We start from the raw sequence: 22,231 nt of genomic DNA on the forward strand, positions 1-22,231 counted from the left end.
GGGGGTGGGGCGGTCCAGACAGTCTCTCTGAGTCTCAGCCTCTTCTCAGCTCAGCAGGTGAAAGCCCCCTCCCCGCGGCAGAAAGAACGGCCAGGCAGCGTGGGCCTCGCAGGCGGTAGATGTAATTGCGGTAACGCCGCCCAAGTGATGGGAACTGAGTTACCATGAGGTGAAGAGTAATCAGTTACCCTATAAAGTAATTGCGCTAAGTAACTCCATTTATTTTAACTGAGTTACTTACATTATTGTCCATAGGTAGCCACTTGTTCCATCTGTTTAGAGATCAATTGTTACTTGCAGAAATGAATTAATATCAATTTTGTAAGCATGACTACATTAACCACTTAAGGACAGCCCACTGCACATATATGTCGGCAGAATGGCACGGCTGGGCACAAGCACGTACCTGTACGTTGCTCTTTAAGTGCCCAGCCGTGGGTCGGGAGCTCCGTGGCTACGGGACCAGGTGACCCGATCACCACTGGTGGCCCGCGATCAGGTCACAGAGCTGAAGAACGAGGAGAGGTCTGTGTAAACAAACCTCTCCCCGTGCTTCCTACTGAGCCTGTCACTGATTGTCTGTGCCCTGTTATAGGGAAAGACGATCAGTGACGTCAGATGCCAAGCCATGCCCCCCTACAGTTAAAAAAAAACACAAACACACACACACTTAACCCCTCCCCGCCCCCTAGTGGTTAACTCCTTCACTGCCAGTGTCATTTACACAGGAATCAGTGCATTTAAATAGCACTGATTGCTGTATAAATGACAATGGTCCCAAAAATGTGTCAAAAATGTCCGATGTGTCCGCCATAATGTCGCAGGCACAATAAAAATCGCTGATCGCCGACATTACTCGTATAAAAAATATTTAATAAAAATAATATAAAACTATCCCCTATTTTGTAAACGCTATAACTTTTGCGCAAACCAATCAATCGCTAATTAAGATTTTTTTTAACCAAAAATATGTAGAAGAATACGTATCGGCCTAAACTGTGGAAAACAGAAAAAATTTTATTATAGCAAAAAATATTGAATTTTTTTCAAAATTGTCACTCTATTTTTGTTTATAGCGCAAAAAATAAACACCGCAGAGGAGATCAAATACCACCAAAAGAAAGCTCTATTTGTGGGGAAAAAAAGGCGCCAATTTTGTTTGGGAACCACGTCGTAATGACCGCGCAATTGTCAGTTAAAGCGATGCAGTGCTGAATCGCAAAAAGTGGACTGGTCCTTTGACTGTAAATTGGTCCGGGGGTTTAAGTGGTTAACCACTTGACCACTGGGCACTTAAACACCCTTAATAACCAGACCAATTTTCAGCTTTCGGTGCTCTCGCATTTTGAATGACAATTACTCAGTCATGCAACACTGGACCTATATGAAATTTTTGTCCTTTTTTTCACACAAATAGAGCTTTCTTTTGGTGGTATTTAATCACCGCTGGGTTTTTTATTTTTTGTGCTATAAAGGAAAAAATACCGAAAATTCTGTAAAAAAATGAATTTTTCTTTGTTTCTGTTAGAAAATTGAGCAGATTAGTAATTTTTTCTTCATAAATTTTGGCCAAAATTTATACTACTACATATCTTTGGTAAAAATAAGTACAAATTGGTGGATATTATTTGGTCTTTGTGAAAGTTATAGAGTCCACAAGCTATGGTGCCAATATCTGAAAATTGATCACACCTGAAGTACTGACGGCCTATTTCAATTCTTGAGACCCTAACATGCCAGAAAAGTACAAATACCCCCCAAATTACCCCTTTTTGGAAAGAAGACATTCCAAGGTATTTAGTAAGAGGCATGATGAGTTTTTTGAAGTTGTCATTTTTTCCCACAATTCTTTGCAAAATCAAGATTTTTTTTACTTTTTTTTTTTTTTCACAAAATTGTCATATTATCAGGTTATTTCTCACACACAGCATATGCATACCACAAATTACACCCCAAAACACATTCTGCTATTACTCCCGAGTACGGCGATACCACATGTGTGAGACTTTTACACATCGTGGCCACATACAGAGGCCCAACATGCAGGGAGCGCCATCAGGTGTTCTGGAGCACCCAGGACAATTCTGACATTTCTCTCCTACATGTAAAAATCATCATTTATTTGCTAGAAAATTACATAGAACTCCAAAACATTATATATGTTTTTTTAGCAAACACCCTGGAGAATACAATGGTGGTCTTTGCAACTTTTTATCTCGCACGGTATTTGCGCAGTAATTTTTCGAATGCTTTTTTTTGGAAAAAAAAACTGTTTTGGGCTTAAAAAAAAAAAAAAAACAGTAAAGTTAGCCCAATTTTTCCATAATGTGAAAGATGAAGTTACGCTGAGTAAATAGATACCTAATATGTCACTCTTCAAAATTGCACACGCTCGTGGAATGGCGCCAAACGTCGCTACTTAAAAATCCCCATAGGCGACAATTTAATTTTTTTTTTACTGGTTATATGTTTTGAGTTACAGAGGAGGTCTAGGGCTAGAATTATTGCTCTCGCTCTAACGTTCGCAGCGATACCTCACATGTGTGGTTTGAACACCGTTTTCATATGTTGGCGGGACTTACGTATGCGTTCGCTTCTGCATGCGAGCACATGGGGACAGGGGCGCTTTAAAAAAAAAACATTTTTTTTATTGTTCATTTTACTTTATTTATTTTAGTTTGACATTTTTTTCCCCAAAAATAATTTTTTTGATCACTTTTATTCCTATTACAAGGAATGTAAACATCCCTTGTAATAGGAATATGGCATGACAGGTCCTCTTTATAGTGAGATTTGGGGTCAATAAGACCCCACATCTCACCTCTAAGCTGGGAAGCCTGAAAATAAAAAAAAAAATAAAAAAAAAGATTATGTCTTTGATCGTATTAGCGATTCGATAGAAGCACCGGAGGGCGGCGGGAGGGGGGGATGTCTATGGCTGGGTATTGCAGGGTATCACCGACTATGGCTGGGTATCTCAGAGTATGGCGTTGCAGAGTATTGCATTGCAGGGTATTGGCGGGTGTTGCAGAGCATTGCAGAGTGTTGCAGGGTATTGGCGGGTGTTGCAGAGCATTGCAGAGTGTTGCAGGGTATTGGCGGGTGTTGCAGAGCATTGCAGAGTGTTGCAGGGTATTGGCGGTTGTTGCAGGGTATTGCAGGGTATTGCAGAGTGTTGCAGGGTATTGCAAAGCGTTGCAGAGTGTTGCAGAGTATTGCAGAGTGTTGCAGGGTATTGCAGAGTGTTGCAAGGTGTTGCGGAGTGTTGCAGGGCATTGCGGAGTGTTGCAGGGCATTGCGGAGTGTTGCAGGGCGTTGCGGAGTGTTGCAGGGCGTTGCGGAGTGTTGCAGGGCGTTGCAGGGTATTGCAAGGTGTTGCAGGGTATTGCAAGGTGTTGCAGAGTGTTGCAGGGTATTGCAGAGTGTTGCAGGGTATTGCAGAGTGTTGCAAGGTGTTGCGGAGTGTTGCAGGGTATTGCAGAGTGTTGCAAGGTGTTGCGGAGTGTTGCAGGGTATTGCGGAGTGTTGCAAGGTGTTGCGGAGTGTTGCAGGGTATTGCAGAGTGTTGCAGGGTATTGCGGAGTGTTGCGGAGTGTTGCAAGGTGTTGCGGAGTGTTGCAAGGTGTTGCGGAGCGTTGCAGGGTATTGCGGAGCGTTGCAGGGCATTGCGGAGTGTTGCAGGGCAATGCGGAGTGTTGCAGGGCAATGCGGAGTGTTGCAGGGCAATGCAGAGTGTTGCAGGGCAATGCAGAGTGTTGCAGGGCAATGCAGAGTGCTGCAGGGTAATGCAGAGTGTTGCAGGGTAATGCAGAGTAATGGGGGTATTGCAGAGTAATGGGGGTATTGCAGAGTAATGCAGAGTAATGGGGGTATTGCAGAGTAATGCAGAGTAATGGCAGGGTATTGCAGAGTGTTGGCAGGGAATTGAGGGGTTAATTTTCGATGCGCAGCGATGTGGGCACTGCAGATGCAGCCCACATCGCTGCTGACACCGATCTCTTCCCCCTCCGCTGTACCGATCAGTACAGAGAGGGGGAGGGAGGAACCAGCGTCATAACATGACGCCGGTTTGTTTACAAGTGATCACTCCGTCATTTGACGGAGCGATCACGTGGTAAACGGCCGCGCTGAGCGGCCGTTTACCGTGATTCGTGATGCGCCGGGTCCTGTGGACCCGGCGGTCATGGATGCTCTTGAGTGCGCGCCCCAGGGGGCGCGCGAGAGCAGAATTCTGGGAGGCCGTTAATTAACGGCCTCTCAGAGTTAAACAACCGCCCTGAAGCCGTTAATCGGCAATGGGCGGTTGTTAAGTGGTTAAGCTACTAGAAGCCTGTAGTTAATTCTCTCAGTAGCAAAAGGTTAAAATCACCTGTGTAGCTTAGCACTTAGTGTTAACTGAAACAGGTTAACATCAGTAACGAATAATTGCTGGACTTGTGGTTTTGTTGAAGAGTACACAAGCAATCTTAGATACCTATCTGCCATTGAGCCCTGGTTCACACTGAGTGCGGGAATGAAATTTGGCACGTTCAGCTGAACTCGCATGATTTCATTCCTGCATGTCAGTCCTGATTTTGGGGAAGGAGATTTCAGAGAAATCTGTGTGGGTTCCTGCACAGATGTCAATGGAAATCGCACCCGAAGTCGCCAAAAGTAGTACAGAAACTACTTTGGAAAATCGGTGCGGCGTTGCACCCATTAGGATGGTGCCATTGCTGACAATTGCCGCTGATTTGGCATGCGATCTGTCAGAACGCACCAATGTGAACGAGGGTTTAAGGTATTAACACCCAGTTAGCAAATTATCACACTTCATTTCCTGCCCCCGTGGTAAGTGAATGTCTTTTACCATAGCATGAATTGTCTGTGTTGCTTAGCCCACTTTGTGAAGATAAAAAATGTAATTTGTAATAAAAATATTATTAATATTTTATTAATGTATCTTATATTGTATTGCTATAGTTCGGCCACATTTTCCTACAGCACTGAACCATTCACATCAGTTTCTGTCCCACAAAGGAACTCATACTTTAAAGTCTCTACTACTACACACATACATATACACTGCAGAGAAGGTTTTTGGGTGGAAACAAATTTATTTACTTAAAGGATAAGTTCACCTTTTAAAAATAAAATAATAAATGTGCATCTTTTTGCAGGTAAAAAAATTTGAATTTATAATTTTTTTACTTGAAGCCTGTAATGCATTGCAGCAGATCGTGGGTGCCAAGCAAGACTCCTGCAGACATGTCAGGCCACACAGACACTTATCCTTTAAAGCAGCATTAAACCTAAAAGCAAACATTTATTTTATTGCAGCTTACATATTCTTAGTCCTTGTACACACGGTCGGACATTCCGTCGGAAAATGTCCGATCAGACCGTGTTGTCGGATAATCCGACCATGTGTGGGCTCCATCGGACTGTTTCTGTCGGAATATCCGACTGACAATGTTTTAAAGCTGGGCTATAAAATTTTCTGACAACATGATCTGATCGGACTTTGTCCGATCGTTTGTAGAGAAATACAAAGTGCCACGCATGCTCAGATCAAATTCCTAGACCAAAGCTATTGGCTACTAGCCTGAACGTAGTCCCGTCGTAACGAAATAACGTCATCACATTATGAACGATTGGATTTTCCGACAACTTTATCCAACCGTGTTTATGCAACACCAGTTTCAGACAAACTCCGATGGATTTTGTTGTCGGAATGTCCGACTGTGTGTACAAGGGCTAAGATGTACTGGCTGCATTCGTTTTCTTTTTTAGGCTTTCTTATTCTATTTTAATCTAGTGATCCATCTAGCAAGTTGGTTGTTATCGAAAAGAATAAGCTCTCCAGCAGAACATATACATTTACATGAATGAGACAAACCGCTTAATACTGGAAAGGAGGTTAAAATGATCACCTTTTATTTTATTCATGCAAGCCTTTATCCCAAAAAGGAAAGAAAAAAAAAAACTTTTACTGCAACTGATTCTAAAGTGTGAGCTAGAGTTTGGCTTCAATTTGTTATTGTATTCAAATCTGCTAATACATTTAACACTACCCTCCCCCAGACTGACAATGCTGCTGTCTGCTGTGCCTCCTGTTCTCATTCATCCAGAGCTGTGTCTCACTAATACAGGTACTGTGTTACTGGCCAGATCACCAGTTGAAAACAAAAGGAAACAACAATAAAAGAAAACTGATGCAGCCACCACTTCTAATGATTGGTAAGCTGCAATACATTACATTTTTTGTTTTGGGCTTAATACCCCTTTAATCTTATCTTTGTATTGCAAGATGAAACCAGAGCACCAAGAGAAAACCCACACATACAAACTTCATGCTCATAGTTTCCTTGGTGGAAATTAAACCCAACAACCATAGGTGCTAATTACTGGGCACAGAGACTTTCCATGTTTCTATTGTCTAAAAAAGATAAAACCGTAGAAATGCAAAGCAAGAAGAATGTAGGTGTGTAGGCACTGTTGGCTGGCGGGCTGACTGGTGGGTTGGTTTGTTTTACTTCCACATTTGATCTACATTGAGTGCAGTTGGTGCACAGAAATCACAAACTGATATCTTTTTCATTGTGGCCGAGTTATATGTTCGAGTTACAGTGTTCCCTGTAAAGATAAGGAAAATCAGATTATGAAAAAGAAGATGAAGAGCTCATTAGTCCTAGCTTCCTAGCTTAGTCCATATTTCCAAAACATTGCTTAAGTATGCAAGTTGGTCTTACAATCTAGGGCAGGGGTGTCCAAACTTTTTTCAAAGAGGGCCAGATTCGATGAAGTGAACATGTGTGAGGGCCGACCATTTTGCCTGACATTCTTTGAACCATTAAAATTCGGTCATTCGAGCACTCATACCTGGCCCAACAAAAATTCTCGTGCCTTTGTCGCGCTCGTTTGCCTGACACACAGACGAATGCTCTGTTCTTTGGGGGTACCGTTAAGTCTTAATGGTACCCCACACATTGGAAACATGGGGTGCTTTTGGTGCAGCGCAATTAAAAAAAAAAAAAAGCTCTGGGACTTCTTTCCCTGCATTTTTGTGGGTATGGAAGCCCATGGAAATGCATGGGCTGCCCTACACACAGCATGCAGCCATGCAGATGTGAACCAAGGGCTTATTGGAGGGGCAGTAAAACTACATGGTTAAGCTGTTTTTACCACCCCCAACTTCTCCCCCTTTAGCTGCAGAGGGAGCAGCTGGGGGTGTACACATGCTGTGGCTGCAGCTGGAGGTATGCTCAGGGTGAATGGGCCTGCACTGCAACTACCCCGCAACTGTGTAGACTGCACAGTTGCGGTATAGTGATGCTACATTTACGGGCTTAAAACAGGTGGTGAGGAGGCAACATAATGCCTCTTTACCACCTTTCAAATGCCTCTGAAAAGCGATCTGTATATGGATTGCTTTTCAGAGGAGCAGCAATCCTGGCTGCTATCACACACACAAGCACCACAAAAGCAGTTCTGATGGTACAAGAATGGGGGGGGGGGTCTGGATTAAAAGTAACACACATGCATACACATACACACAGACATACACACATACAGACACATGCATACACATACAGACACATGCATATACTTACATACATACAGACACATGCACACACACACATACAGACACATGCACACACATACATACATACAGACATACACGCACATACATACACGCACATACAGACATACATACACACACACACACACACACACACACACATACATGCACACAGATACATACAGACACACATGCTGCACACACATACAAACACACATACATGCACACACATACAGACAGACATACACGCACATACATACAGACACACATGCACATACGCATACATACAGACATACATGGACACACACACACATGCAATCATACATGCACAGACACACACACACACATGCACATACAGACACACATACACACACACACACATACATACAGACAGACATGCACACACACACACATATAGACACACATGCACACACATACATACAGACATGCACACACATGCACAGGCACACATACATACAGACACACATGCACACACACACACATACACACATGCACACATACATACATACATACAGACACACATGCACACACATGCATACAGACAGACATGCACACACATACATACATACAGACATGCCCACACACACATACAGACACACATGCACACACACACATACAGACACACATACACATACAGACACACATGCACATACATACAGACAGACATGCACACATATACATACAGACACACATGCACACATACAGACACACATGTACACACATACATACATACAGACACACATGCACATAAATAAAGCCTTTTTAAAACGAATCTAGCTTGTAGTACAGTACCTTTCCATTCCATTTCCTCATTCAGCCGGGTACTGCACTGTAGGGGGAAGCAGAGAGCACAGCACACTCCTCTGCACTTTACTTTCACTTTTGAAGCCGACGGAGCTTCACACAGTGCCGGGGATCGGCTCATTTGACAGCCCTGATCCCGCAGCACACCAGGCGGGCCGTTCAAAACCGGACTGCGGGCCGCGATTGGCCCGCGGGCCGGACTTTGGACATGCCTGATCTAGGGGCTTTCTAAGTACAGGGTACAAACAAACTCGTTCATATTTGGCTTTGATAGTTGAGCATCACTATGCACTACTATAATGTCTCAGGAATCTCAAGACATTGCATAGCTAGTAGCAATCACATTCATTATTAGGATGTAATTAATTCCTACTGACTATATCATGACTTGGATAAACCTGCATGTACACAGAAGACACTTCATAAATCTGCCAATCTTTCTGAGGCTTGTGGGCTGCCATAGATGCATATTCACCTTAGCTACCTTAAAGCGGGAGTCCACCGGGACTCCGCGTTTTTTTTTTTTTTTAAAAGCCAGCAGCTACAAATACTGCAGCTGCTGACTTTTAAATAGTGACACTTACCTGTCCAGCGCGCCCGCGATGTCGGCACCCGAAGCCGATCGCTCGCTCGTCTGGCGGGTCCTGCAGCCGCCATCTTGGGTATGGGAATCAGGAAATGTAGCCTGTCGGCTTCATTTCCCGGTTCCCTACTGCGCATGCGCGAGCCGCGCGGCGCAATCCGGACGGTCCCCGCTGCCTCTGGGAGCTGTGTGTTTCCCAGCAGGCAGCGGGGCACTTGCTGAAGGGGGCGGGCGCTTGCGGAAAGGGGCGTAACGTACGCCCCTTTCCGCAGAGAGCTAGCCCGGAAGTGGGTGCAGTTACCTGGATTATCCAGGTAACTGCACCCCCCTCCCCCCTGAAAGGTGCCGATTGTGGCGCCGGAGGGGGGGGGGGGATTCCGATGAGCGGAGGTCCATTTTAGGGTGGACCTCCGCTTTAACTTTTTCCTATAAGAGACAATCAAACACGGAGCTCCTCACAATAAAGACATGGGCTTCACTTCAAACCGAGCTCTGTGGTCCAGACAATTTTGTTACATACAGTTTTCAGTAATGAAGGTGTATTTAAGGGGAGAATAGAAATAAAGTGCAATATATGCTTTTTATTTATACTGTATAATACATTTCATTAGTTATAACAAATTATATTTTTCTGGTGTAAAATATATCTAAAGCCAAAATTGTTTTGTTTTGAACAGATTGGTGATGGGGAAGAACCGCTTGAGAACAATAGAGGAGAACTCTTCCAAAGGCCATGGAAACGTAGGGCTCACCTCTCATTCCCTGAATACCAAAGTATAGTTTTCTTAATAAATAAAGACACTCAACGATTAACTTGGTAAATAATTGGCCCACGGCACGTTTATTGGTGTAAAATATTCAAATAACTTAATTCCATTTAACCATTTTATTAACTACTTCAATACCAGGCACTTTCACCCCTTCCTGCCCAGGACAGTTTTCAGCTTTCAGCACTGTCGCACTTTGAATGACAATTGCATGGTCCATGCAACACTGTACCCAAACTACATTTTTATAATTTTCTTCCCACAAATAGAGCTTTCTTTTGGTGGTATTTTCTCACCTCTGTGGTATTTTATCACCTCTGGGGTTTTTTATTTTTTGCTAATCAAACTAATAAATGCCGTTATTTTTTTTTAAAATTCGTTTTTCTTAGTTTCTGTCAAAAAATGTTGTTTTCTCCTTCACTGATGGGCACTGATGAGGCGGCACTGATGAGCTGGCATTGATAAGGTGGCACTGATATGTAGAATTGATGGGCACTGATAGGCGGCACTGATATGCAGCACTGATGGGCACCTAAAGGCGGCACTGATATGCAGCACTGATGGGCACCGATAGGCGGCACTGATGGGCACTGACAAGTGGCACTGATGGGCACTGACCAGTGGCACTGATGGGCATTGACAGGTGGCACTGATGGGCAGCACTGATGATGAGGTACTGACAGGTGTTACTGCTGGGCACTGATTGGTACTGTGATGGGCACTGATTGGCAATTTGATTGGCACTGACAGGCTTTATTAATGGATCACTGGCTGGCAGCTGACGGGCACATCTGATGGGGGCTGTGCTGATAATCAATATGCTGATTATCAGCACAGACCCCCCTCTGACAGGGAGACCCGACGATCGGCTCTCCCTGTCAGCATGAACCGAGGAATGCCGTTTACCGGCACTTCCTGGTTCATGCGATGATCAGCTGTGATTGGCCACAGCGGATCACGTGGTAAGAAGCCTCTGTCGGTGGCTCCTTACTGCGATCGGAGATGCAGTGTGTCAGACTGAAGCCCAGTCAGGGTAACAGAACCACCGCCCAGCTGTCAATCTGCAATTGTCCGGGAAGTGGTTAATACATATAATTCTTACTTATAAATAATAAATACAAACAGCTCAGTCTTCAGGACTCGAGCAGTACCCCATATCAATATAAACACAAGTCCCCTCTTTAAATGTAAAGGGTGACCAACCACATATAAGTGCCTACGACAAGGGTGGGGGTGGAGTGGGGAGCTTGTTGCTGACTCTGACCAACTGTATGGTAAACCCGTGGGGGGGTAGCAGATCTACACAAGGTATTATCACTTAAAATGCATGTTCACAAATAACAATCCTACGGTGTTCTGATCAGTTCCTCAGTCCCTCAACAGCACAAACAGCTCATTGCTTGAATATCATCAGACATGTTGCACATATATATATATATATATATATACACACACACACACAAACAGTATATACAGTCATAGCTGAAATTGTTGGCACCCCAGAAATGTTTCCAGAAAATCAAGTATTTCTCACAGAAAAGTATTGCAGTAACACGTTTTGCTATACACATGTTTATTCCCTTTGTGTGTATTGGAACAAAACCAAAAAAGGAGGAAAAAAAAAGCAAATTGGACATAATGTCACACAAAATTCCAAAAATGGGCTCGTCAAAATTCTTGGCACCCTTTCAAAATTGTGGATAAATAAGATTGTTCCAAGCATGTAATGCTCCTTTAAACTCACCTGGGGCAAGTAACAGGTATGGACAATATAAAAATCACACCTGAAAGCATATAAAAATGAGGGAAGTTCACTTAGTCTTTGCATTGTGTGTTTGTGTGTGCCACACTAAGAATGGACAACAGAAAGAGGAGAAGAGAACTGTCTGAGGACTTGAGAACCAAAATTGTGGAAAAATATCAACAATCTCAAGGTTCCATCTCCAGAGATCTAGATTTGCCTTTGTCCACAGTGCACAACACTATCAAGAAGTTTGCAACCCATGGCACTATATCTAATCTCTCTGGGCATGGACGGAAGAGAAAAATTAATGAAAGGTTGCAACGCAGGACAGTCCGGATGGTGGATAAGCAGCCCCAAACAAGTTCTAAAGAAATTCAAGCTGTCCTGCAGGCTCAAGGAGCATCAGTGTCAGCGCAAACTATCCGTCAACATTTAAATGAAATGAAACGCAATGGCAGAAGATCCAGGAGGACTCCACTGCTGACAGAGAGACATAAAAAAGTAAGACTACAGTTTGCCAAAATCTATTTGAGTAAGCCAAAGTCCTTCTGGGAAAACGTCTTGTGGACAGATGAGACCAAGATAGAGCTTTTTGGTAAAGCACATCATTCTACTGTTTACCGAAAACAGAATGAGGCCTATAAAGAAAAGAATACAGTACCTACAGTGAAATATGGTGGAGGTTCAATGATGTTTTGAGGTTGTTTTGCTGCCTCTGGCACTGGGTGCCTTGAATGTGTGCAAGGCATCATGAAATCTGAGGATTACCAAAGGATTTTGGGTCACACTGTAGAGCCCAGTGTCAGAAAGCTGGGTTTGCATCCGAGATCTTGGGTCTTCCAGTAGGACAATGACCCCAAACATACGTCAAAAAGCACCCAGAAATGGATGGCAACAAAGCGCTGGATAGTTTTAAAGTGGCCAGCAATGAGTCCAGATCTAAATCCCATTGAACACATGTGGAGAGATCTTAAAATTGCTGTTGGGAAAAAACGCCCTTCCAATAAGAGGGACCTGGAGCAGTTTTCAAAGGAAGAGTGGTCCAAAATTCCAGATGAGAGTTGTAAGAAGCTTATTGATGGTTATAGGAAGCGACTGATTTCAGTTATTTTTTCCAAAGGGTGTGCAACCAAATATTAAGTTAAGGGTGCCAAGAATTTTGACCAGCTCATTTTTGGAGTTTTGTGTGACATTATGTCCAATTTGCTTTTTTTCCTCCCTTTTTTTGTTTTGTTCCAATACACACAAAGGGAATAAACATGTGTATAGCCAAACATGTGTTAGTACAATACTTTTCTTTGAGAAATACTTGATTTTCGGGAAAAATTTCTGGGTTGCCAACAATTTCGGCCATGACTGTGTAGGAATAGCAGCAGTTCCATCCATCAGATCCTTAAATCAGTGCAAAGATGGGACAGATCTAAAAATTTGGGGGCACCTATCCAAAATAGTGTAGCATTTATAGAGGAATAAAAATTGGAGGCTTGGCCCAAGAAAGATGTGTTATACAGGAACATACACCTTGCACAATACATATGAATATCTATATGCTACTTCTAATATCTTGGTAAAATAGGTGGTGTTACATCCTTCTTATAAGATAAAGGAAAAATAACTATTTATTAATAATATACTTTATGTATAATACTGTATATATATATATATATATATATATATATATGTTAGCGGCCATAACCTGTTGCAGGGCGGCCTTAACTTAATGGGCTTACCGGTTACCTTCTCTCAGCCTGCTCCCCCATGTCTAGGGGTTCCCAGGATTAATACCACAACGACTTGTACACTGACACAGAAGAAGTCCTTTCAAAAAGGTTTATTTTGCAGTAGAACCTTCACAAACACAGTCTCTTAGGGAACAAAGGGCATGAGTGAAGAACTCAGGCACCTTGAACTGCAGGTTTATCAATGTCTCTATTTTCCACCCAGAGAGTAGCTACTCGCAGCTGGGTATTTCGAGGCTGAACAGATCTCTAGCCAGAGATCATGGCAGTCAGCACGTTGACTCAGAACATGAACAATCAACTGAGGGTATACAGGAACCTTTTTCCAACCGTACCTGGAACGTTTCCCGCTTCCTTTATGGTACTGGAAAATTGTGAATTCGTCAATGTCCTTCCCAACTCAGTAACCAGGCACTTCTCAGGAGGCCACTTGCCGGCCCTCCTCCGAAGAGTCCTCCCCCGGTCACTTCCACGAGCTGTGGTGTCCCTCCAAGCTGAGAGCACACCCGGAAATTTTGAATCCTCCCTCAGTTAATGCACCTTGACCAGCAGGTTCCGAGACTCTGGAACAGACTGGTCGATACCCCAGACCAGACAGGTCTATCAGGGGCCACTAACAGGAACATGTTGCAGGATATCGAACACCCCATGACCGGGACCCCTCATGGGAGTTCCCCGGTCCTGGAACCAGAACAGACCACATGGGTCTCACAAACAATATTCACTTGACCAGGCAGAACTTTTAAACATAGCCTGGCCAGACTGGTGTTAGGCCTACCTACAATAATTAACCCTCAGAACCTTTATTGTCCTGAGGCCAAAAACTACATTTACAATGCACATGACATTTGATCCCAAATCTATCTATCTGTTCAACATTAGTAGCGTCAAATCACATGACATATTGCATATATTATAATTTTTATAATAAAAAGATTATTTTACTGTAAAAACTGACATTTTCCTTTGTCCCCAACTGGGATAAGACAAAGCTTAAAAAAAAAAAAAACACATGGGTTTAACTATATATTTGATCTGAACTGCACAAAGCTGGCATATAACTGCAGCTTAAACTCTGTCCTTATGATTAATAATTGTGCAAGAAGTCGAGCAGTGTAAGAGTTAATGAGTTTTCATTAGCCAAGAGTAATAAAAGAATCTGAAATTTAATATAAAGCAGAACAGTAGAACCAAAGCATTCAAATTATAATTAAAATCCTCATTATTAAACTCAAATGAAAATGCATAGAGGTATAAGAATTTAAGGCATAATTAGCAGGATCAGACGAGAATGCAAGAGCAATAAATTAACCCAGTAACTCAGACAAAAAGAAGCAAAAGGAAGATATTATCTGTTGGAGGGATCAGGAACTACTGGAGGACGATGTCCAGAAAACTGCACAGAGATAACACAGTCTGGAAAGTAATTGAGGGATGTATAGCAAGGACAAAGCATTGTCACGGCTTTATGAAGCAGGTCTGGGAGGTTAGGAATTGTGAATGCTGACATGGTTATGTTCAAAAGCAGGATTGATCTAAGACACAACTACAGTACAATTACAGATTCTCTCAACATATCAGCTAGGCAGCTGGCAGATGTTCTTCCTTACTGAAAAAAGCCCTCAGGGCTGCATGGCGCGCTCTCTATTACCTTGCTTTCAGCTCCTCTTGGGCCGTGCAAAGAACGGAGCTGCCGACGTCGCTTCCGGTTTTCGTCTATTCCATGAAAACCCAGAAGTAACCTCTAATTTAACCACTTGACCACTGGGCACTTAAACACCCTTAATAACCAGACCAATTTTCGGCTTTCGGTGCTCTCACATTTTGAATGACAATTACTCAGTCATGCAACACTGGACCTATATGAAATTTTTGTCCTTTTTTTCACACAAATGGAGCTTTCTTTTGGTGGTATTTAATCACCGCTGGGTTTTTTATTTTTTGTGCTATAAAAGAAAAAATACAGGAAATTCTGTAAAAAAATGAATTTTTCTTTGTTTCTGTTATAAAATTTAGCAGATTAGTAATTTTTTCTTCATAAATTTTGGCCAAAATTTATACTACTACATATCTTTGGTAAAAATAAGTACAAATTGGTGGATAGTATTTGGTCTTTGTGAAAGTTATAGAGTCCACAAGCTATGGTGCCAATATCTGAAAATTGATCACACCTGAAGTACTGAAGGCCTATTTGAATTCTTGAGACCCTAACATGCCAGAAAAGTACAAATACCCCCCAAATGACCCCTTTTTGGAAAGAAGACATTCCAATGTATTTAGTAGAGGCATGTTGAGTTTTTTGAAGTTGTCATTTTTTTCCACAATTCTTTGCAAAATCAAGATTTTTTTAACTTTTTTTTTTTTTTTTTTCACAAAATTGTCATATTATCAGTTTATTTCTCACACAGCATATGCATACCACAAATTACACCCCAAAACACATTCTGCTATTACTTCCAAGTACGGCGATACCACATGTGTGAGACTTTTACACAGTGTGGCCACATACAGAGGCCTAACATGCAGGGAGCGCCATCAGGCGTTCTGGAGCACCCAGGACAATTCTGACATTTCTCTTCTACATGTAAAAATCATCATTTATTTGCTAGAAAATTACATAGAACCCCAAAACATTATATATATGTTTTTTTAGCAAACACCCTGGAGAATACAATGGTGGTCGTTGCAACTTTTTATCTCGCACGGTATTTGCGCAGCAATTTTTCGAATGCTTTTTTTTAAAAAAAAAACTGTTTTGTGCTTAAAAAAAAAAAACACTGTAAAGTTAGCCCAATTTTTGCATAATGTGAAAGATGAAGTTACACCGAGTAAATCGATACCCAACATGTCACTCTTCAAAATTGCACAGGCTCGTGGAATGGCGCCAAACGCCGTTACTTAAAAATCGCCATAGGCGACGATTTAATTTTTTTTTACTGGTTATATGTTTTGAGTTACAGAGGAGGTCTATGGCTAGAATTATTGCTCTCGCTCTAACGTTCGCAGCGATACCTCACATGTGTGGTTTGAACACGGTTTTCATATGTGGGCGGGACTTACGTATGCGTTCGCTTCTGCATGCGAGCACATGGGGACAGGGGCGCTTTAAAAAAAAAAAAAAATGTTATTGTTCATTTTACTTTATTTATTTTAGTTTGACATTTTTTTTCCCAAAAATAAATTTTTTGATCACTTTTATGTTATGTAAACATCCCTTGTAATAGGAATATGGCATGACAGGTCCTCTTTACAGTGAGATATGGGGTCAATAAGACCCCGCATCTCACCTCTAAGCTGGGAAGCCTGAAAAAGATTCTGGATTTGATCGTATTGGCGAGTCGGTAGAAGCACCGGAGGGCGGCGGGAGGGGGGGGGGTGTCTATGGCTGGGTATTGCAGGGTATCACCGACTATGGCTGGGTATGGCTGGGTATCTCAGAGTATGGCTGGGTATCTCAGAGTATGGCGTTGCAGAGTATTGCGTTGCAGAGCATTGCAGGATATTGGAGGGTGTTGCAGAGTGTTGCATGGTATTGGCGGGTGTTGCAGAGCATTGCAGAGTGTTGCAGGGTATTGGTGGGTGTTGCAGAGCATTGCAGAGTGTTGCAGAGCATTGCAGAGTGTTGCAGGGTATTGGCGGGTGTTGCAGGGTATTGCAGAGTGTTGCAGAGTGTTGCAGGGTATTGCAGGGTATTGCAGAGTATTTCAGAGTATTGCAGAGTATTGCAGGGTATTGCAGAGTATTGCAGAGTAATGCAGAGTATTGCAGAGTATTGCAGAGTGTTGCAGAGTGCTGCAGAGTGTTGCAGGGTATTGCAGAGTGTTGCAGGGTAATGCAGAGTAATGCAGAGTATTACAGAGTATTGCAGAGTATTGCAGAGTATTGCAGAGTATTGCAGAGTAATGCAGAGTATTGCAGAGTATTGCAGAGTATTGCAGAGTAATGCAGAGTATTGCAGAGTAATGCAGAGTATTGCAAAGTGTTGCAGGGTATTGCAGAGTAATGCAGAGTAATGGCAGGGTATTGCAGAGTATTGTCAGGGAATTGAGGGGTTAATTTTCGGTGAGCAGCGATGTGGGCACTGCAGATGCAGCCCACATCGCTGCTGACACCGATCTCTTCCCCCTCCGCTGTTCCGATCGGTACAGAGAGGGGGAGGGAGGAACCGGCGTCATAACATGACGCCGGTTTGTTTACAAGTGATCACTCCGTCATTTGACGGAGCGATCACGTGGTAAACGGCCGCTATGAGTTTACCGGCCGTTTACCGTGATCCTGTGGACCCGGCGGTCATGGATGCTCTCGAGTGAGCGCCCCAAAGCGCGCAAGAGCGGAATTCTGGGAGGACGTCATATGACGGCCTCCCAGAGTTAAGAAACCGCCCTGTAGCCGTCATTCAGCTATAGGGCGGTTGTTAAGTGGTTAAACAACAATGCTCCCGCCTGTAGTGATTCTAAGGGCGTAAGCTAATCAACGCTTTGGTTTGCGCCACAAGACGGGTTAAAAGCCTGAAAATGAAGCGCAGGTCTGCAATCTCGTGATTGCATTGACGTGGGGCTTCCCATAGTGCACTGTGTCCAGCAGCCCCAAACAAGTTCCAAGGAAATTCAAGCTGTCCTGCAGGCTCAGGGAGCATCAGTGTCAGCGCAAACTATCCGTCAACATTTAAATGAAATTAAACGCTATGGCAGGAGACCCAGGAGGACCCCACTGCTGACACAGAGACATAAAAAAGTAAGACTACAGTTTGCCAAAATGTACTTGAGTAAGCCAAAATCCTTCTGGGAAAATGTCTTATGGACAGATGAGACCAAGATAGAGCTTTTTGGTAAAGCACATCATTCTACTGTTTACTGAAAACAGAATGAGGCCTACAAAGAAAAGAACACAGTACCTACAGTGAAATATGGTGGAGGTTCAATTATATTTTGAGGTTGTTTTGCTGCCTCTGACACTGGGTACCTTGAATGTGTGCAAGGCATCATGAAATCTGAGGATTACCAAAGGATTTTGGGTCGCACTGTAGAGCCCCGTGTCAGAAAGCTGGGTTTGCGTCCGAGATCTTGGGTCTTCCAGCAGGACAATGACCCCAAACATACTCAGAAATGGATGGCAACAAAGCGCTGGAGAGTTCTAAAGTGGCCAGCAATGAGCCCAGATCGAAATCTCATTGAACACCTGTGGAGAGATCTTAAAATTGCTGTTGGGAAGAGACGCCCTTCCAATAAGAGGGGCCTGGAGCAGTTTGCAAAGGAAGAGTGGTCCAAAATTCCGGGTGAGAGTTGTAAGAAGCTTATTAATGGTTATAGGAAGCGACCAATTTCAGTTATTTTTTCCAAAGAGTTAAGGGTGCCAAGAATTTTGACCAGCCCATTTTTGAAGTTTTGTGTGACATTATGTTCAATTTGCTTTTTTCCCTCCCTTTTTTTGTTTTGTTCCAATACACACAAAGGGAATAAACATGTGTATAGCCAAACATGTGTTAGTGTAATATTAATTTCTGGGGTACCAACAATTTCGGCCATGACTGTATAGGAATAGCAGCAGTTCCATCCATCAAATCCTTAAATCAGTGCAAAGATTGGAAAGATCTAAAAAATTGGGGGCAAATATCCAAAATAATGAGATAAATCTTAAATGCTCTGCACTAGTAGTAGACATTGTCTAGATACAGATATATGTGCAGACACGGGCATCACAGCAAAGTAAAAAATGCTTAATGCTTAGTTGAGGGGCAGAGAGGTACGTCACGTGCAGCATTTATAGAGGAATAAAAAATGGAGCATTGGCCCAAGAAGGATGTGTTATACAGGAACATGCACCTTGCACAATAGATATGAATATCTATATGCTACTTCTAATATCTTGGTAAAGTAATGCAAGAAGATTGATTGCATTATGAATTCTGGATTAGGGTACCTCTATTTTATGTAAACTATTGTGTATTTGAGGCTACACTCATCTTGGTAAAGTAGGTGGTGTCACATCCTTCTTATAAGATAAAGGAAAAATAACTATTTATTAATAATATACGTTATGTATAATACTGTATATATACACTGTATATCTATCCATTCAACATTAGAAGAGTCAAATCACATGAAATATTGCATATATTATCATTTTTATAATAAAAAGATTATTTTACTGTGAAAACTGACATTTTCCTTTGTCCCCAACTGGGATAAGCTTAAAAAAAAACAAAAAAACAAACAAAAAAAAAAAAAAAAAAAAAAACGTGGGTTTAACTATATATGATCTGAACTGCACAAAGCTGGCATATAACTGCAGCTTAAACTCTGTCCTTATGACTATAAGTTGTGCACGAAGTCGAGCAGTGGTTAATGAGTTTTCATCAGCCAAGATTAATAAAAGAATCTGCAATTTAATATAAAACAGAACAGCAGAACCAAAGCATATAAATTATAATTAAAATCCTCATTAAACTCAAATGAAAATGCATAGAGGTATAAGAATTTAAGGCATAATTAGCAGGATCAGACGAGAATGCAAGAGCAGTAAATTAACCCACTAACTGAGACAAAAAGAAACAAAAGGAAGATATTATCTGTTGGAGGGATCAGGAATGACTGGAGGACGATGTCCAGAAAACTGCACAGAGATAAAACACTCTGGAAAGTAATTGAGGGATGTATAGCAAGGACAAAGCATTGTCACGGCTAAGGATGAGCCGAACACGCCCTCCGGTTTGGTTCGCACCAGAACCTGCGAACAGACCTAAACTTTGTGTGAACTTTAGAACCCTATTAAAGTCTATGGGACTCGAACGTTCAAAATTTAAAGTGCTAATTTTAAAGGCTAAAAATCCATACCAGACCCTTTATCAGAGCACGCAACCTGGCAGACCGCAGAAAAAGAGGGGGGATGAGAGAGCGGTCCCTCCCTCCTGAACTGTACTAGGCCACATGCCCTCAACAGTAGGAGGATGCTTTGGGGTCCCCCCAAAGCACCATGTCCCCATGTTGATGGGGACAAGGGCCTCATCCCCACAACCCTGGCTGGTGGTTGTGGGGGTCTGTGGGCAGGGGGCTTATCAGAATCTGGAAGCCCCCTTTAACAAGGGGGCCCCCAGATCCCAGCTCCCCCTGTTTGAAATGGTAAGGGGGTACAAAAGTACCCCCTTACCATTTCACAAAGAAAGTGTAAAAAATAGTTAAATAAGACAAACACTTTTGAAAAATTGCTTTATTAAAAAAAATAAAAAAATTTAAAAAAAAGATTCCAGCAGTGGTAATCCACTCTTGCTATCCAGCGACGGATGATCATCTCTCCGGGGTCTGGCGATGGCTGATCTGATCCGGCGATGGGTGATCTCTCCCTCCAGCGCAGTCCATCCATGCATCCTCTGTCTCCACTGTTGGAGACACTGCAGGATGCCGGCGGCCTGACGTTTCTTATATGAGGAGGGCGGGGCCACCCGTCACCTGATCCCGCCCCCCTCTGACGCTAGTGGGGGAAGCCGGGCTTCCCCAATGATGTATGGGTGACCCCGCCCCCTCTGATGTAACGCAGGTTTCCGTTACATCAGAGTGGGGAAGGGTCACCCATACGTCATTGGGGAAGCCCGGCTTCCCCCACTTGCATCAGAGGGGGGCAGGGTCAGGTGACGGATGGCCCCGCCCTCCTCATATAAGAAACGGCAGACGGCCGGCATCCCGCAGTGTCTCTGACAGTGGAGACAGAGGATGCATGGATGGACTGCACTGGAGGGAGAGATCATCCATCGCTGGATAAGATCAGCTATCGCTGGACCCCAGAGAGATGATCATCCATCGTTGGATAGCAAGAGTGGGATTACCACCACTGGAATCTTTTCTTTTTTTTTTAACAAAGGAATGTGTTTGTCTTATTTAACAATTTTTTACACTTTCTTTGAAATGGTAAGGGGGTACAAAAGTACCCCTACCATTTCACAAACGGGGGGCCAGGATCTGGGGGTCCCTTGTTAAAGGGGGGCTTCCAGATTCTGATAAGCCCCCCACCCGCAGATCCCCACAACCACCGGCCAGGGTTGTGGGGATGAGGCCCTTGTCCCCGTCAACATGGGGACATGGTGCTTCGGGGGGGACCCTAAAGCATCTTCCCAATATTGAGGGCATGTGGCCTGGTACGGTTCAGGAGGGGGGGAGCTCTCTCGTCCCCCCACTTTTCCTGGGGCCTGCCAGGTTGCGTGCTCGGATAAAGGGTCTGGTATGGATTTGTAGGGGGACCCCACATCAATTCTTTTTAAATTTGATGCAGGGTTCCCCTTAATATCCATATCAAACCTGAAGGGTCTGGTATGGATATTTAGGGGGAACACCACGTAAATTTTTTTTTTATTTAACGCTGGGTTCCCCTTAATATTCATACCAGACCTGAAGGGCCTGGTAATTGAATTTGGGGGAACCCCACGCTTTTTTTTTTTATCAATGACTTTCAATGAGTGTTCTCTGTATTACGGGAGCCGACAATTCATTATAGCCGCGAGTGATTTTAAATGACTTTTTTTCTGCAGAAATGACACTTTGTGCAGGGACCGTTCTAAGCACGGGAAACATGCGCCCCTTCACAGGCATACTATAGACACCCCCCAGGTATTAAATTTAAAGGAATATTACATATATTACATATAATATAAACATATTTATTGTTTCACTTTAATAATTATTAAAATCACTGCTCCCGAAAAAAACTGCAGTTTTTAAAACTTTTTTTTGCATTGATACATGTCCCTTGGGGCAGAACCCAGGTCCCCAAACACTTTTTAGGACAGTAACTTGCATATTAGCCTTTAAAATTAGCACTTATATTTCTCCCATAGACCTGTACAGGGTGTTCCACAGCTTTTCGAATTTGCCGCGAACACCCCAAATTGTTCACTGTTCGCCGAATATGACAATAACTTGCATATAAGCCTTTAAAATGAGCACTTTTGATTATTCATGTTTGTATCCCAAAGACTTTAACGGTGGTCGCGTGTTTGAATACATTTTTTGCCTGTTCGCATTT

The 22,231-nt window shown here is 42.9% G+C and overlaps 1 protein-coding gene across 1 annotated transcript in view; it reads right to left on the bottom strand.

Annotated features, from left to right (window-relative positions):
• The window catches only part of LOC143986712 (CD109 antigen-like), a 101,260-nt gene that overhangs the window by 63,724 nt on the left and 15,305 nt on the right, over nt 1–22,231 (bottom strand). Inside the window, 1 exon segment of the mRNA XM_077485115.1 lies at nt 6,516–6,615. Coding sequence (XP_077341241.1) covers nt 6,516–6,615 — 100 coding nt within the window.

Source organism: Lithobates pipiens, unplaced genomic scaffold (genome assembly GCF_037356315.1).
Source record: "Lithobates pipiens isolate NorthernLeopardFrog02 unplaced genomic scaffold, aLitPip1_a1.2 Scaffold_18, whole genome shotgun sequence".
Classification (NCBI taxonomy): domain Eukaryota; kingdom Metazoa; phylum Chordata; class Amphibia; order Anura; family Ranidae; genus Lithobates; species Lithobates pipiens.